A 15,656-nucleotide genomic window follows, 5' to 3' on the forward strand; every position below is an offset into this window, starting at 1 on the left:
AGTTCGACGCCTCGAATTTTCTTCTACCTTATAGTTGTTACTCTCAGCGTCTGGATGCATGTATATGAGGCACTCACGACGAGCTCTTTGATTGAGTCGATTCTGAAGCTTGCGTCTTTCTGAGCTTGGTTTTCCGCTCCAGTCTTCCTCTTTGCTGATCGCATCAGGTATACGCGATGTCGGTATGATCATCATGTTAGATGCATCTGAATGAGGGTTCTGCAGCGCCATATTGAAACTAGTGCGTATCGCACTCCATTGACCTTGGACATGAAGCCTCTTTATGCGACATGCTGACTACAAGGTAGGCGAGTTTGAGCTTAGCTCCGTGTCTTTGGTCAAAACAGTTCTAGCGTGTTTTCGGTCCTTAGTGAACAGCTTGTTCACTCAAAACCGCCGTTCGGCCAAAACCACGATTTCAACAATCATCGCGCTGCAACAGAAGCGCTGCACGAACGCTATAGCAAAGGGCAGACGCAGGCGTCCACGCAAAATCACTCTACCATGCGGATCCCCCCGTCCCTTATGCAGAGATGCGTACATGGTGCCTTACATCAGGCTTTGTAAGGAGGATAGATCCAAGTCTGGAAGAGAGGGGTGCCAAGACATACAAGCCGCTAATGCAGAGAGCTGACAGCTACAGTAAAGATCTACATTTGTAATCTTGCCGCGTAGCTCGTCGAAATTACATCTCCAGGGCTATCCCCTAGATACCATCACGTGTGCCAACCTGGATGTACCGGGATGATGACGCAGTTGGATGTCTACTTACCCATCCACTTTTCCGCAAATCGGAAGGCGTGATGACTGATTGTAGGAGAATCAGGAAGGCAGTTTACTTGAGACTACAGGTATAAAGGCATATCTATCTCGGACGTCCGTCGCTACTTTGCTTGTAACAACCCCAAACTTCTCCGGTCCATATCTCTCCATATCAACATGACGATGAAGCTCGCCCGCGCTTGTGCATTTGCGCTTGCGACATCGACCCTTGCGTTCGCCTGGAAGGAGCCAGTATCTCTATTTCCATCTGTGATCAGCGAAGGCCAACCAAAGGGCGAGATCAAGAATATCAGCGGAAGTAAGTCCGTCTCGGGACCAATTGATCGTTGTGCGCAGCTCTAAAATGTCAAAGTTGAAATGTACCATACGTACCCGGACCATCGCAGCAAGACAAATAGCAGCAACGCGATCCTCTTCATATCCGACATCTTTGGAATCCCTCTCCTCCAAAACAAGTTGTAAGTTTGCGCGGCAAAAGTTTGCAAACTTATGGAAGCTAATTCGTGTTCTAGGCTTGCAGACTCGTATGCTCGTGCAGGATATCTTACCGTGATACCAGATCTGTTCGCCGGCGACGCAATTCCTAGCGACATTCCCGAAAGCCAGCTCAACTTGACCGCGTGGTTTCCCAACCACCAGCCCGCCAACGTCGAGCCCGTCATCGAGAAGACGATCGCATACCTACGCGACGACCTCGGTATTCAAACTATTGGGGCTGTTGGATATTGCTTTGGAGGCAGATATGTAGCTCGCTTCTTGGCTGAAGGCAAGGGCGTTGATTTGGGCTTTACTGCGCATCCGAGCGTGCTTTCCAACGCCGAAATCGCCCAGATTGTAAACCCAATTAGTATCGCGGCTGGTGGTGAGTGTGCTCTTGCAGTGGCGTGTCGTGAGCAGACTGACGCGGTGATTAGAACTTGATGCGACTTTTAATATCACGCAACGTTATGATGCCGACCGTCTTCTCACGGGTAACAATGTCACGTACGAACAGACATTGTACTCGGGCGCCCCCCACGGATTTGGAGTTAGAGTCAATGCCAACATCCCCAGGCAGAAGTATGCAAAGCAGTCGGCGTATATTCAGGCGTTGAAGTGGTTCGACTTCTGGCTCTAGAAGCTTCGCGAGCGGTTGGTGTTAGGTCTTGCTTTGGCACCTGCCGTTGAATGTGTCACGGTGTGACGGTACTGTGTCGTACTGGCGAACATGGAGCTTCCTTGCTTCCTTGTACTGATATGAAGAGAAGAGATTGAGAATTGAACAAGATGTAAGCTGCGCCCTATGGATGAGTCTTCTGGATGCGATAGCGCATACATTTGTACATAGCAAGCACTACACGGGTAGACCTTTTATGGTCCTTACGTTCGTTTGTTGGTTCCTTCCATTCGTACGTGACGGTCGATGATGTGCGATAGTTGGTGATGTTGGTGATGTTGGTGATGTTGGTGATGTTGGTGATGTTGGTGATGTTGGTGATGTTGGTGATGTTGGTGATGTTGGTGATGTCGGTGTTGGTGGTGTTCAGTGAGAACGCCGTTCAGTGCACCAGATACCCCCGGGACTGTGTGCAAGCGCCGGATGAGAAATGCACGTGCAACGCGACGAGCGGGGTCGAACAGTATGACAATAGAATATCGCTTGAGCTATGCTCAGTCACCTCTAATTTCTCCGTACAGCGCAGGCCCATAAGTGCAGCATCCGTCTGCCCTATGACCCGTTGTACCGACCTTCCACGACTTCTTGCGATTGTCATATGGTGTTAGTGCCGAAAGTCTGGGCCGTTTGATGGTATCGCATCATGCTTTGACGTCCACACAATGCTGCAGTGTCGAAGCAAGTCTGAGGCTCTTTTTCCGCCTTCATGCCGCCTCTTGCAGGGTGTATGTCCCGCGTAAATTAACGGTCGTCCGGCAGCTGCATTTAGCCTTGCACATAGTGCCCCGGAAACACGTAGCGGCATGCAAATGTCGGTCGCGTCACGGAAATCTCCTTCTCTCCGTGGCTACGACGTACGTTTAGGTGCGTATAGATGCGTCAAGAGTGATGGAGATGTCATCTTCATATGCTGCAAACGATGTTAGAGTGCGCGATAGATGGTTTGTTGCGAGGCGTCCTTGTCGACAACATGGAAGAGGAGAAGATAAGAAGGCGGTCCGGCCAACTTACCAGACATGATACAGAAGCAACAGCGATACACAGATACGAACATCTTCCCATACTCCCACAGCCGTCACAATGGTATCCCTCAAGTGCCTCTCCGCCATTGCCCTCCTCGCAATCGCTTCAGCTCAGTCGACAAACAACACAACCCCAATTCGCTACATGCCCTTTGGCGACAGCATAACGGAAATAGTCTGCTGGCGATCAAAACTGTGGCAGAGGCTCCGGACCACTGAGTGGGCAAACGTCAACTTCGTTGGCAGTGGCAAGACGGAGAACAACTGCCGCGACACGACCTATGACCGCGACAATGAAGGACACTCTGGTCACTATGCCCATATACGAAATGCGTTGGAGAAGAAAACTGACTCGGTAAAACGAACTGTAGGCTTCCTCGCCATCGATATCGCGAATAAGAACCAGCTTGACGGATGGCTGAAGACGAACCCCGCAGATGTCATCACCATGCACCTGGGCACAAACGATATCGTGCAGCAGAACAAAGCGGTGACGGACATCATCGCTGCGTTCACCAAACTCATTGGCACCATGCGGACGTCAAATCCCAAGATGAAGATCATCGTACGTCTCTCTTACCCAGCATGTGCCTATGCCACAGTGTCAGACATGCACCTACTTACCTTGGCATCTCAGGTTGCTCAAATCATCCCCCTAGGCATCGGGAACTACAACGGCAAGGTCCAGGAACTGAACCGCGCGATCGTGCCCTGGGCGCAAGGTCTCAATACGACGCAGAGCCCCATCTGGGTTGTAGACCAGTATACGGGGTTTAGTGGGAGTGCGGATCTGAGGGACGGAGTACATCCAAATGATAGCGGCGATGTCAAAATGGCGAACGTGTGGTATCCTGCCGTTGTGAAGGCTTTTGAGGCTGCGAGAACCGACAGGGTTGTCGTCGGGAGGGAGTTTGCGGCATAGATGGAAGCAAGACTGGGAAAGGGCAATAGTGGTTTAGATAAGCCGATGATGTTCCATGACGGATCAGCTCATAGAAATTCTCGTGTCAGTAAGAGTGTGTAGCACGTGACGTGGAACGCTATGGCATCGGCGCTAAGAACTTGGTGGGGCAACGGCGCCCAAATTGTCGACTCCCCGACGGGGCAGGCGCATCAACAAATAACAGCAATCGTCTTCGCCCACCGCCTCCAGCGCCACCTCTGTACACAGACACTCTAGTCTATGCTTTTATCTCATTGCTGATCATTCAAAACAAAGTTTTAGACGTCAGCACAAAGGCATATCCGCCATGGGAGAATCAAGGTACGGTCTTCGAGGGGTTAGGCTGCGATGGAGAGACGACATGTGCAGAGCATAGGCTGACAAGACGTGCACAGACAAGAACTCGTGGCCTGGTTGAACAACCTCCTCCAGCTCAACATCACCAAAGTCGAACAATGCGGTACCGGGTACGTCAGACGCGCCGAGCCAAGGCACAGAGGGGCATCAAGGGTCCAGGGCCTGAGGACGTGTACTGACATGGCGGAACAGAGCAGCACTGTGCCAGGTCTTCGACAGCATATTCTGTAAGCCTCCCACCTGTTGTGTGTGTGCGCGAGGCGAGATTAAGACTAACAGCGTGGAACAACAGACGATGTGCCCATGTCGCGAGTCAAGTTCAATGCCAACACTGAGTATGCATACCTGCAGAACTTCAAGGTATTACAGAGTATGTCTCTCTCACAGTGAACACGCTGTACTGCACTTCCTCTAACACGCACGCTAGACACGTTCGCCAAGCACCAGATCGACAAGCCCATCCGCGTCGAGTCGCTCGTAAAGTGCAAGATGCAGGACAACCTCGAGTTCCTCCAATTCGTCAAGCAGTACTGGGACCAGCACTTCCCAGGCCACGAATACGACCCCGTTGCCCGCCGCAAGGGCCAGGGCGGCGTCGCCACTGGAGCCGCAGCACCCCGCGCCGCTGCCTCGACCGCCCGACGAGCACCCGCTGCCTCCAACACGGCCGCACCGCGTACCCGCACACCCCTGGCGTCTGGCGGAGGAGCCGCGAGCGCCGCCCTGCGCGAGGAAAACACGGCGCTCAAGGAGACGGTGACGGGCCTGGAGCGCGAGCGCGACTTTTACTTTAGCAAGCTGCGCGACATTGAGCTGTTGATTCAGCAGGCCATGGAAGCGGATCCAGAGCTTGAAAAGGACGAGGGCTTGCTCAAGCAGATTCAAAACATACTCTACTCCACCGAGGAGGGCTTCGAGATCCCGCCCGAGGCCGAGGGCGCCGAGGAGGAGACGTTTTAGAGCGAGGTCGCTACTCCGACGACGACGATGACGATGACGAACAGGGACGTACAAGAGGAACTGAGGAACGTTATCCAGGCGGCACAGGACTTGATGGACGAGACGGATGCAGTTGAGGCGGCTAGGGAGGCTGGCAATGTGGTGGTGTTAACGCTGGCATGATGAGGCCCGACGACGCTGTTGCGATGGGGGTGGACCGAGACATCTTTCCTGGTGACGAGCCTTAGTCCTTGGCATCTTCTTTTTTTGGGGTGCTCTTATTCTCCCTCATCCTGCGAAAGCTTGTCATGTCTTCGTTCATCTTTCTCGTTTTCGTCATCATCGTCTCCAGTGTCTTGTCTAGCTGAGCCAGTTCGTCGGATTAGTTCCTCAAGTGGGTGAGAGAGGAGAGGAGGGTTATGATTGCATTTGGAAGCGAGGATACCACTTTCCACTGGGGAAGACTCGACGTCTTTCTCTGTTTCAATACACGAGTTTCATGGTTCGGTCTTCTTCTTTTTTGGACGTTCATCTCTCGTTAACTTTGCATGATATCCTTGTTGTTCCACTTCTGCCATGGTCTTGCTACAAGCATACATGCGGTTTGAGAGGGTCTGTGGCCGCTACAGAACTTGCTCTGATGTCGATGTTCGTGGAGGTGCGGAACAAGATACTGGTGCAAGATACTGGGCAGTGGTGAATGCTTCTGGCGCTGACGACTGCAGTGAGCCCACGTATCATCTTCACGCGATGGCAATGTCGCGTCCATGCCGGATACGAGCTCAGCGTGAGGAGGAATTTGTAGGGTTTACAATGTACGCGTTCCTGCACCACACAAAGTCGTAGCGTCTACGTTACTTTCTAGCATTCTATACAGCCAGATATAACTCACTGTATCCGCTTCGCTGTGACTTCACCTTGTCTTCCACTGTGCGAGTACTGACTGCTCCATGCCTTCACAGCGAGCGGAGAAATGGTACCCATACATTGCCAGTATTCTGGTACCTCTGCTCAAACTGCCGTACATCATCACTACCTCTATTACAGCAAAGCAGCACACACTTCGATCGGACCATGCAGTATATATGTACCGTATGCTTGTCTAAGAGACCTATCATAACCTTCAGGTGTAAATCCACATCCCAGCTAGATTCACAGACAAGTCGGCTTTTATTAGAACATGACACCGAGATACCTGACACGTCGGCAGTAGAGCCAGAAGCTGATGAGCAGAGTGATGACTGGGATACAGTCGAGGTCAAAGACAAGGAATGGACCGACGAAGAGCTAATGGACGATGCGCGGCCGGGGAGACGAAGTAAGACGGCGTGTTTGGAAGAAAAGAAAATGACTTTTGGTAATATTTAGATGGGGCGAAGAAAGGACTAATGAAGCTGTCTCTGTTCCAGCCCTGAAGTCAAAACCCCCAACCTCTGAGTTCTCGCGGTGAATTTTTCCACGGATTGTTGGACGGGAAAAGGGAGGACAGTTGGGGGTAAGAGGGTACTGGGAGAGCTAAGATACAACGCAAGGATGTAAGCGCTGAAGAAACAAACATGTCGCAAAAGCAATGGACCTTGAGCGTTTCGGTTCGGCAAAGAGGCGTAGAAAATGTGTGTGTTGACTTGCGAATGTGAATAATGTCAAGGAGATGTATGTTAGTATATCACTTTGTGATCGAGATGGACGGAAGGAAACAGTGATCAGAAGTCTGAAAAGAGACAAGAAGATGCTGATCACATTTTGAGTAAGTCATTAACAAATGGCGGTAGTATTGATTATCGTAGATAGGCTGTGAACGGATACGCTGTTGAGTGGTGTTGCCAGACAGTCAAGCCTCGTCACACCTGCAGCGCAGTCACTAAGCTCTTGTAATGCCAACATTTTAGTCACATAGAAAAAGAAACCATTTCCCAAGAGCCTCAATTTCGACAATAGTTCTAGCCGATGGCGCTATTGATCTGGAACTTTGGAAGCGTTGCACAAAGGGTCCTACTGGAACGCTAAACCCAGTTTCGCGTTCGCAGGGCTCAACAGCTTGCCTTGGTAGGGGAAGCCCAGCGGCGTTTGTGACGAGCGCTAACCGCTTATCTCCAACCGTCCGCGCATAAACTCAGTAGATCTTCAATAAGTTCGTCTTGTCGCCGACTTGAGTGAGTTGCGGGAGAATACCGTCTCTGCATCACGATCGTGCAACATGGCAAAACAAAAAAAGGAAAGCTGAGCCCACAAAGCGACCACCACCCTTGTTGACAGTTGTAGATGTCGTAATTCCCAATATGAAACTAGCATTGGTGTCCGTGGCTGTGGAGACTCTCCGCGCGCTCCAAACGAGCAAACGATCTGAAGATGCACCCTTTCGTGACATCATGCTCACTAGCCCCGTCTCGCTAACCCGCAAACAGCGCAAGTGTCGTCACTTAGCCGGCGATCTGAACGCATCCCGTACGGCACATCCTCTCCATCACGAACTTCTGACCACTCACGCCAAAGCGGCCGCTGCATCATGCACCGCTATCCACCTCCGCGGGCGTGCCATGATCGGGGATTGAAGGGTTTCAACGCAGGGATTGACACCGTGTGGCTGGACTTGATGATCGTGGCTCGCGGCCAACATCGCGCAAAGGACCGCCAAACGTGAGACGTGCGGCTGCTTATTGGATTTGTTCATAACGCCATGACGGGTGAACCGCTGGTCTCATGTGTAGTCCGCGTCAGGACCCCGCCGACCATCTGCGGCGCTCAGGCTTGTGGAAGACGTCAGGTTTGCTAGCGGACAGGTAGATCTGTTTCTTGTGGTGGTTTTGTGGCGTCAAACTTAAGCTGTGAGCTATAGGAGTAGTTGTCTTCCTTAGTTTCCCTTTCTACTCTTTTCCCAGCCTGGTGGCATTTGTTGTCTTTTGGTCAAGCGTAGCGAACTTTTGCTTTACACCGTTTCCTTATCGAACAAGTAGCGACTGCAGTTAGCCCTCAGTCTTTAGCCGTCGTCGCGATGGCGCTCAAGAACATCCTTCCGCTACACAAGAAAGACGCGTCCCCGTCGTCTTACAAGCCAAAAACCTTGCCAAAGGATGGTACGCCTCCAGGCCATCCCACACGATCCGGCTTCATACCAAACCGGTGGCGCAATGAAATTGTCGCTGCTGCTGCAGAGTTCGCAGGCACTTTCATGTTCCTATTCTTTGCGTTTGGAGGAACAAGTGTAGCCAACACGGCAGCGACATACAGCAATCGAACAACGTCTGGACAAGCCAACAACAGCATCACGCAGGCGCCGGACACCAGTGTGCTGCTGTACATCAGTCTGATCTTTGGTTTCAGTCTGATGGTCAATGTGTGGGTATTCTTCAGGGTGAGCGGAGGACTATTCAATCCTGCTGTAAGTTGGCCTGATGGCATCTAAAAACGTCTGGAAGATGGGCTGACCATGACCACAGGTGACACTCGGTCTCTATCTCATCGGAGCCATCCCAGCTGTTCGCGCATGCCTCTGTTTCCTCTCCCAGATGCTCGCCGGCATGGCCGCAGCCGGCGTAATCCAAGCCATCATCCCCGGCCCTCTCAACGTCTCCACAACCCTCGGTGCAGGCGTCTCAGCCGCCCGCGGTGTCTTCCTCGAAATGTTCCTCACCTCCCTCCTCGTCTTCACAATCTTCATGCTCGCAGCCGAGAAGCACAAGGCCACCTATCTGGCACCAATCGGCATCGGTCTAGCCCTCTTCGTAGCAGAAATGGTCGGTGTCTTCTTCACCGGCGGCAGCCTGAATCCAGCGAGGAGTTTCGGGCCGTGCGTAGTTACACACAACTTCCCTGGCTACCATTACATCTACTGGTTCGGACCGCTCATGGGCACTCTGCTCGCCTTCGGCATGTACCGCATCGTCAAGCTAGTCGAGTACCAGACTGTCAACCCAGGCCAAGACTTTGACGACCACGAGGCTGCGCTCTTCAAGCCGCCCGAGGACCCGGAAACGGCGTCTCAAGTCGAGCGTCCCAATGTCGCTGCACATGCCATGGCAGACGCCATGCAAATGGTCAGCAGAACAAACTCTGCTGGTTTGAGCGAAAGCCAATCGACGCAGAACTTTAGCGGCATAGATGGGAGGCTGGATAGCAGAGGGGATTCTGAAAAGGAAAAATCTGTGAGCTCGAGGAGGTCGCCGCGGCAGGAGCAGGAGTTGTTGGAGCGGACGGGTCATGCTCCTGCTGCGAATGGTGAAGATCACGACTGTTAAAACATATCTGATTTCATCACATTGATGGCTTCATTGTCCGTCTCAAAAATGGTAATTTGTCTTTGTTTTATGTAGCGTTCATAGCGGGTGCTGGCAATAGGACAAATAGGGGCGTCTTTCTTCTTCCTCTTTTTCCTCTTCTTCACGTTGCGCATAAGCATAATCTCATTTCCCCACCTTGCATGATGCCGCGCCGTGCTTCGCCTAATATGGCCTCGGTTTTGTATACGAGGAACCATGCTAGGCAGTGAGCGATTAGGACTGCGAAGATAAAGATGCAGATCAAGACTGCGAAGAAGGCGACGCATATCCACATAGCTGACACGACGCTTGGTTTTCTCTTGCTCTTCTTCTTCTTCGCGGACGCCGATTCCGCAGCGTCGACGGATGCACCATCTTTCGTCGCCGGTGCGGGTGGAGGCGTAGATGTAAGTCGAGGCATATCTTCACGATGCGATTCAAGTAGCCCGTCGTGTGGCTCATGGTCGTACGGATACTCGCCCTCGTCATCAGCAGGAAACAACCTTCTCGCAACACCCTTGGCCTCCATATCCCTCCCCGTCTTCTTCAGCGGCACAGGCGAGCCCACAAACCATTTATTCCCTCTCGTCTGTCTCTCCTCCATTCCCTTCTCCCCCCTCCCTTCCCTGCGCCTTCCAAACAGCGGATCCCAAGGCTTCCTCGCATCCGCTCTCCCCTTGCCTTTCTCTTTCTCTTCCGTCTTGCCCTTGTTCAGGTCCCCTGCTTTCAATAATCCCGTCGTTGCAGTCGGGTAGGGCGGCTGTCGGTGGATTTCCTCGCTCCCCGTCCACTCGCCCGACTCCTCGCCCGTCGACGGGACTCCGCTGTCCGCACCGTCCGTTGCGAACGCCTCCCTTCCCCCGTATTGTGCGCTACTTCGCGGCGTCGGGGCTGGCCCTCGCGGTCGTAGGCGCCGTCGTGGGGGTGGTGACCGTTTGTGTAGCGCGGATCGGTCTTCTAGAGTTGGGCTCAGTGGGTACTCTTGGCTTAATTTTTGGATTTCAAATGCTGATATTGGATTGTGTATGGAGGGGTGGAGTTGTGATGTGGTTTTTGACATACGGAGATAGTGCATTGGGTGGGGGAGGAATCGAGGAAGCTGTACACTGAGGATTGGGAGGCAGATTGCTAGGAGACAGGCTAGGAAGAGAATGCTCATTGCCACATATGGGTATGTGAGTGCACTGAGGTGAGAGTGAACGCCTGGGGGTAGCGGTAGTGGTGAGTAGGAGCGGTGTATGCAATTCCGATAAGGATGGTCGTAGGCCGTGGTGATCGTAGGTATAGTAAACGTTTACAGAGCGTTGTAAGAAGAGAAGTGTGCGGCAATGTGAGATTTAGGTGAAAACAAGATGGTCCACACGTGAGGTTCGTAAGGCAATTGCCTTTTGAGGTTGGTGTTGCGCCTTATGATAGATCGTGACTGTCATACTTCTCCATTCAAGACCGTGGCGTTCCTTCCCCTCCCGGACTGAAACACATCTCACTGGTCCTTGAGGTCTTTCCCCCATTCAACTTCTCTTGTGTCATCCAAGGCTAAATTCTATCCAAGGAATGATTGGTATAGTCATATCAGCATGTTCCACTACTGCACTACCTTTGCATCTAGGGTACTCACTGTTTGCTACAATTGTCTTTTCCGCAGCATCATTTTATTTCACGTCTTTACACTCGCGCAACGTAGTGTGTGAGCGTTCGTAGTAGCAGGGTTCATTTTGATCCGCGAGAGTACAAAAGACTCGTACCGTGTACGGTAGATGCTGGCTCGAAGTCTTCAAGCCTGACTGAGTCTGCTCTTTGTCGTCTGGACCTGGAATTTCTCATCATGCTTGTTGGCTAGGGCTTGGTCTGCTCGCATTACGGAGAGACCAACTCTCCTGGTGCAATATACTTGGTGATCCGCTGTTGCTCGAAATGCATCCTTGCTACTTTTGTTATAGTGGTAGCTATTGCACCGTTTGCTTTTGCGCAAATCGCCATGTTGTTGCAGCAACCTGTTTGGCCTTTGCTTTGCTTGATTCATTCTTATTTTGTCGCTGTTGTTTCGTGTTGCTGTGTGCGTAAAGGGGCGAACAAAGCACGATTTGATAATGGTATCATGTCGGGCTGATAACGTGTAGAGAACGTTTGCAGGTATGAGCTATGTGCTGTTTGTAGCGTGGGATCGTTTTCGAGTACCGTGAATTGTATCCTGCAGTCTAATCATTGACTTCAATACTGGAACAGGTCGTGGAACGCATACGCTGACAACTACGCACGATAGTGAATCAATCTTAGCAGGTTGTTCGCGGAGGAAGCGCACAACAAAAACAGTTGGTACGCTCCAGCCGATCTTGCATGTGACGCATTCATGATCCATGTTCCATGTCCCTAACTACTGCTGACTGGCTGTTGTACCAGACGCGCTGTACCGAAATATAATCTCCGATCAGCCCTGCAGCCAGCCTGCATGATGGGACTAGACTGTGGAAGTGCGCACGCAGAACCTGAGCTGAACCGCTGCAAAGTCAGCGCAGGCGCGTCGGGATCACCACGCAGGACTTGCAGCAGTGGGATCGCCGTTGTTGATTGAACTTCGGCTTCCAACCGCTTCGGAGGGAATCACAGCATTACTGATCAAATTTGCTGATCGCACTCTGTCGTTGTATTCTCAAGACGTGGACTGTAACGTAAGAGACAGGCGTCTGGCTTCCGTCACTGTATGTACCTCGCTAGAACACAGATCTTCGGATGTAAATTTGACGGACTGGAAGACGGGTTTTCGAAGGATATATGGACGGTGGTGGAGGTGGTGCGGAAGGCCTCGGAAGCTGAGACGGAAAGTGGGGCTGTGATCAAAAGTGGATAGTTTAGGCCAAAGGAGCTCTAGTGGATTATGACGTATCACGGAAACGAGGTCCAGAAGACGGAGACAGCAGCCAACCTTGAGAGCCAACCGCTCGAGTAGTATCCCCACAGCGTCCAATCACAATCGCCATCACAATGAGAGGCTCGGAAAGTTTCCAAAGCCGTTCCCGACGGTACATGTGCGCTCTTTGCGTGGCTCTGCACATGCAGCATCCAGACTCCTTCGGATGAACTTCAAGAGCGAATATCGCACGATCGATCCACCAGCCTACAATGACCAAGTCCACATAAAGTGGACCTGAACACGAGAAATAAAGATCGACTGTCCAACATGAGCCCACTGTGGTACTTCTGCGCGGCTTCGTCAGCACATGGCTGAACACAGCCCACATCTGACGACGCTCGTACAATGGGAAGCCTACACCAGTGCACATTCGGTCGCTAGACGACCCGGACAGGCATCCGTTCACCCCGCCTCTTCAGCGACACTTGTACAGTACCCGAACTTGGACCAGTGATGGTGGCGGCATGGTCAAGGCTCCCATAAATGCGTCTCCATCAACCTTTTAGAGATGAGTTTCGCCAAAGTTGGAGCGCATGAATCATTGTTGCTATCTTCGTAATGTCAAGATGATGCAACTATCTTGCATCGCATTGTTGATACACCCTGTACAACGAATGCTGGTGAGACCGTTCGCTGGACCGTCCCGACAACCAACACTGACATCGCTAACCTGGCGATTGAAGCTAAGCAGTAAAGGCGTGGAGAAAAGCCGGACATGCTGAACCCGGCTCGCTACCCTCTCGACACTGGTCCATATCGATCGTGACTAACGCGTCGTACCAGTACTCCAAATTACTCGCTACTTGCTACTCGCTTCTCCAGCGTCTTCCACCACCTCCCAGGCTAGTAGGTGTATCAGTCGGATATAATTCATGCCGTACTTATTTGAGATGGATCGCTGCAGGGCTACGTCTGACTGTCCACGTACCCCATGTTTCCCAGGTCTACCAAGTCTGGGGTAAACTGCCCAAGAATTGCTTGTTTGGTCATCTTGCATATATTATGATAGTAGCGGAACACTCGGCAACGGTTTGTTACTATATTGGGAAATGCCAATAGTTCCGATGTGTTAAGCGGCATCGACCTTACCATCGGAACGTACTCCGCGACAAAACTACAAGCTTCTCGAGGAACTTCACACCTGCAAGGCAAACATACGGCGTCCACAAACAGCAATGCACTGCATCGCGTGTGTGGCACCTGGTAATGATTCTGACTACGCGACGCATATCGCAATCTTTCATCGCCAGATCTTTGCTCACACCAGGTACATTTCCCTGGAAGCATCCGAGCAACGCGTTCCTGTCAATCTACCCCACAATATCGGGTCTGGCGATCATCGCGAACCACAGTTCCTAGATCTTTCCTCTCTTTCTGACCAATGACTGAAGTTGCTGTTACTTGAGACAGCGACATTTTTATGTCAAGGTGGGTCGTTAAGCTACGGCTAAACAATCATAAGCTCAAGCCACCACCCACTGACATACTAGTCTCCTCAGATGCTTATACGAGCTTACGTCTGTTGATATCATCGTTATGGATATGACGATGAACTGTATGCTCCAAGCGTGCTAAGCTCCCAACAACGCACCAAGATGCCGTGGCGCCGGGAGCAACTAAGGAAATTGAGTGGTATTCTTTGTTGTCATCTCCGGGGCCCGAAGAGGTATAAAGAGCACCCAAAGCATATCCTTTTGAAGGCATCCTCCAATTTCATCCCATTTTACAGTCGCTTAATCTTCGAATATGAGATACGCTTTCGTTCCCCTCGCGTTCGGTCTCGGAGCCAACGCCTACGTCGCTCGTGCGAACACACAATGCTTCAAGCTCTCAGCATCTGGCGGCGCATCAGGTGTACTCGGTCAGCTCGACGATGGTCAGAACCGTATTGGCGGCAACCACCCAACCGGCTGCTACTGCTTGGATGGAAACGGCGGCTTCACTGATTCCAATGGACGTGGCTGCATCTTGACTCCCCCTACTACCCAGTTCCAGTGCGATGTTGGCGCTACCCCCACCAACGGCTTCGCTGTCAGCTCCAGTGGCAGTGTCACGTACAATGGCTCAGGCAAGTTCTATGCCTGCCCTGTAAACGACAGCGGCGAATACAACGTCTACACAACCCCTGCTCCCGGTCAGACTAAGTGCGTTGAGATTTCTCTCGGGTCTGCTGGTTCATGCGGAGCTAGTGCGTCCCAACCTGCTGCATCTAAGCCTGCTGGTTCCTATCCTGCTGCTACTCCTCCCGCAGCTACCAAGACGAAGCCTTCCGAGACTCCTAAGTCTACGCCTGAGGCCCCTAAACCTACACCTGAGGCTCCCAAGCCTACACCCGAAGCTCCCAAGCCTAGCATGCCCGCGCCCCAGGAGTCTGAGTGTGTACCCAAGGTCGTTACCGTCACTGTCACCCAGCCTATGGCCCCTCCTGCTTCCATGCCTGCTCCCTCCCAACCCGCTCAGAGCAAGCCTGCTCCTCCACCAGAGTCGATGCCTGCCCCTCCTGCTTCCATGCCAGCTCCCTCCAAGCCAGCTCCTTCTGCGCCAGCGCCTTCTAAGCCAGCTGCCTCTGGTGCCTGCCCCCAGGACCTCAACGGCAATTACCAATATCCTCATCTGATTGTACCCGTTGACTCTGAGCACCCCGACAAGGCCTATGGCACCTCGTACAACGGCACGATCAGCGCCCACATCTGCACTATCTTCAACTTCGATATCCCTGCCTCTTACGCCGGTAAGACTTGCTCTGCCATGTTCATGCTACCCAAGAAGGAGGACCTTGAGACCTCTGACTACACCGTTTCTGGTCAAGGAGAATGTACCGTCAGTAAGCTCAAGGGCAATGCCAACGCACAGACTACTTGGAGCAACGCTCCCGCTAAGGCTGGGGATCTTGCTTCCGTGGAGCTCAGCCCCGGCAACACCTACACCGTCGAGTCTGGCGATTGCGAAGCTGGAAAGACTGTGAGCTACGAGATTTGCGGCAGCGGTGACTTCTCCATCAACTACTTCCAGGATTACAACCCAAGCCCCATTGGCATGTACGTCCGCCAGTGCTAGATTATTCATCACTGTGCTGGATGAGACCTTGCTTTGATTGAGAGTCATCAGCAAGTGAGTCTGAAAGGTGTCTGGGATGTACATACCTGATAATTCTTTTCACCGTTGCCTGGACGAGTCTTTCCTTAATAATATGATACGACATGATGACATGGCACTCCTTATGAATGCGTTTGTAGATTAGACGATATTTAATGTATGGTTTTTGCTCGGACATATTTTGGTCTCGCTG

The 15,656-nt window shown here is 52.0% G+C and overlaps 6 protein-coding genes across 6 annotated transcripts; 5 read left to right on the plus strand and 1 right to left on the minus strand.

The window, feature by feature from the left end:
* Window positions 1-945: 945 nt before the first annotated feature.
* Window positions 946-1,900, plus strand: J4E82_007652 (uncharacterized protein; the record flags this gene model as incomplete). The annotated part of the gene is made up of 4 exons (XM_051733896.1): window positions 946-1,081; window positions 1,136-1,241; window positions 1,296-1,645; window positions 1,698-1,900. 4 exons carry the CDS (start codon window positions 946-948, stop codon window positions 1,898-1,900), a joined length of 795 nt encoding a protein of 264 aa, XP_051586307.1.
* Window positions 1,901-2,858: 958 nt separating this feature from the next.
* J4E82_007653 (uncharacterized protein) lies at window positions 2,859-3,883 on the plus strand (the record flags this gene model as incomplete). Its single annotated transcript, XM_051733897.1, has 2 exons — window positions 2,859-2,866; window positions 2,965-3,883. The coding sequence occupies 2 exons, from the start codon at window positions 2,859-2,861 to the stop codon at window positions 3,881-3,883; spliced, it is 927 nt and encodes a 308-aa protein (XP_051586308.1).
* Window positions 3,884-4,359: 476 nt separating this feature from the next.
* On the plus strand, window positions 4,360-5,221 carry J4E82_007654 (uncharacterized protein; the record flags this gene model as incomplete). The annotated part of the gene is made up of 4 exons (XM_051733898.1): window positions 4,360-4,364; window positions 4,470-4,488; window positions 4,541-4,631; window positions 4,689-5,221. 4 exons carry the CDS (start codon window positions 4,360-4,362, stop codon window positions 5,219-5,221), a joined length of 648 nt encoding a protein of 215 aa, XP_051586309.1.
* Window positions 5,222-8,192: 2,971 nt separating this feature from the next.
* J4E82_007655 (uncharacterized protein) lies at window positions 8,193-9,435 on the plus strand (the record flags this gene model as incomplete). The annotated part of the gene is made up of 2 exons (XM_051733899.1): window positions 8,193-8,579; window positions 8,638-9,435. 2 exons carry the CDS (start codon window positions 8,193-8,195, stop codon window positions 9,433-9,435), a joined length of 1,185 nt encoding a protein of 394 aa, XP_051586310.1.
* A 142-nt stretch (window positions 9,436-9,577) lies between these two features.
* On the minus strand, window positions 9,578-10,531 carry J4E82_007656 (uncharacterized protein; the record flags this gene model as incomplete). Its single annotated transcript, XM_051733900.1, has 1 exon — window positions 9,578-10,531. The coding sequence occupies one exon, from the start codon at window positions 10,529-10,531 to the stop codon at window positions 9,578-9,580; it is 954 nt and encodes a 317-aa protein (XP_051586311.1).
* A 3,582-nt stretch (window positions 10,532-14,113) lies between these two features.
* J4E82_007657 (uncharacterized protein) lies at window positions 14,114-15,424 on the plus strand (the record flags this gene model as incomplete). The annotated part of the gene is made up of 1 exon (XM_051733901.1): window positions 14,114-15,424. The coding sequence occupies one exon, from the start codon at window positions 14,114-14,116 to the stop codon at window positions 15,422-15,424; it is 1,311 nt and encodes a 436-aa protein (XP_051586312.1).
* Between the last annotated feature and the right edge of the window lie 232 nt (window positions 15,425-15,656).

Source organism: Alternaria postmessia (genome assembly GCF_024291825.1).
Source record: "Alternaria postmessia strain BMP 2775 chromosome Unknown scaffold_54, whole genome shotgun sequence".
Classification (NCBI taxonomy): Eukaryota; Fungi; Ascomycota; class Dothideomycetes; order Pleosporales; family Pleosporaceae; genus Alternaria; species Alternaria postmessia.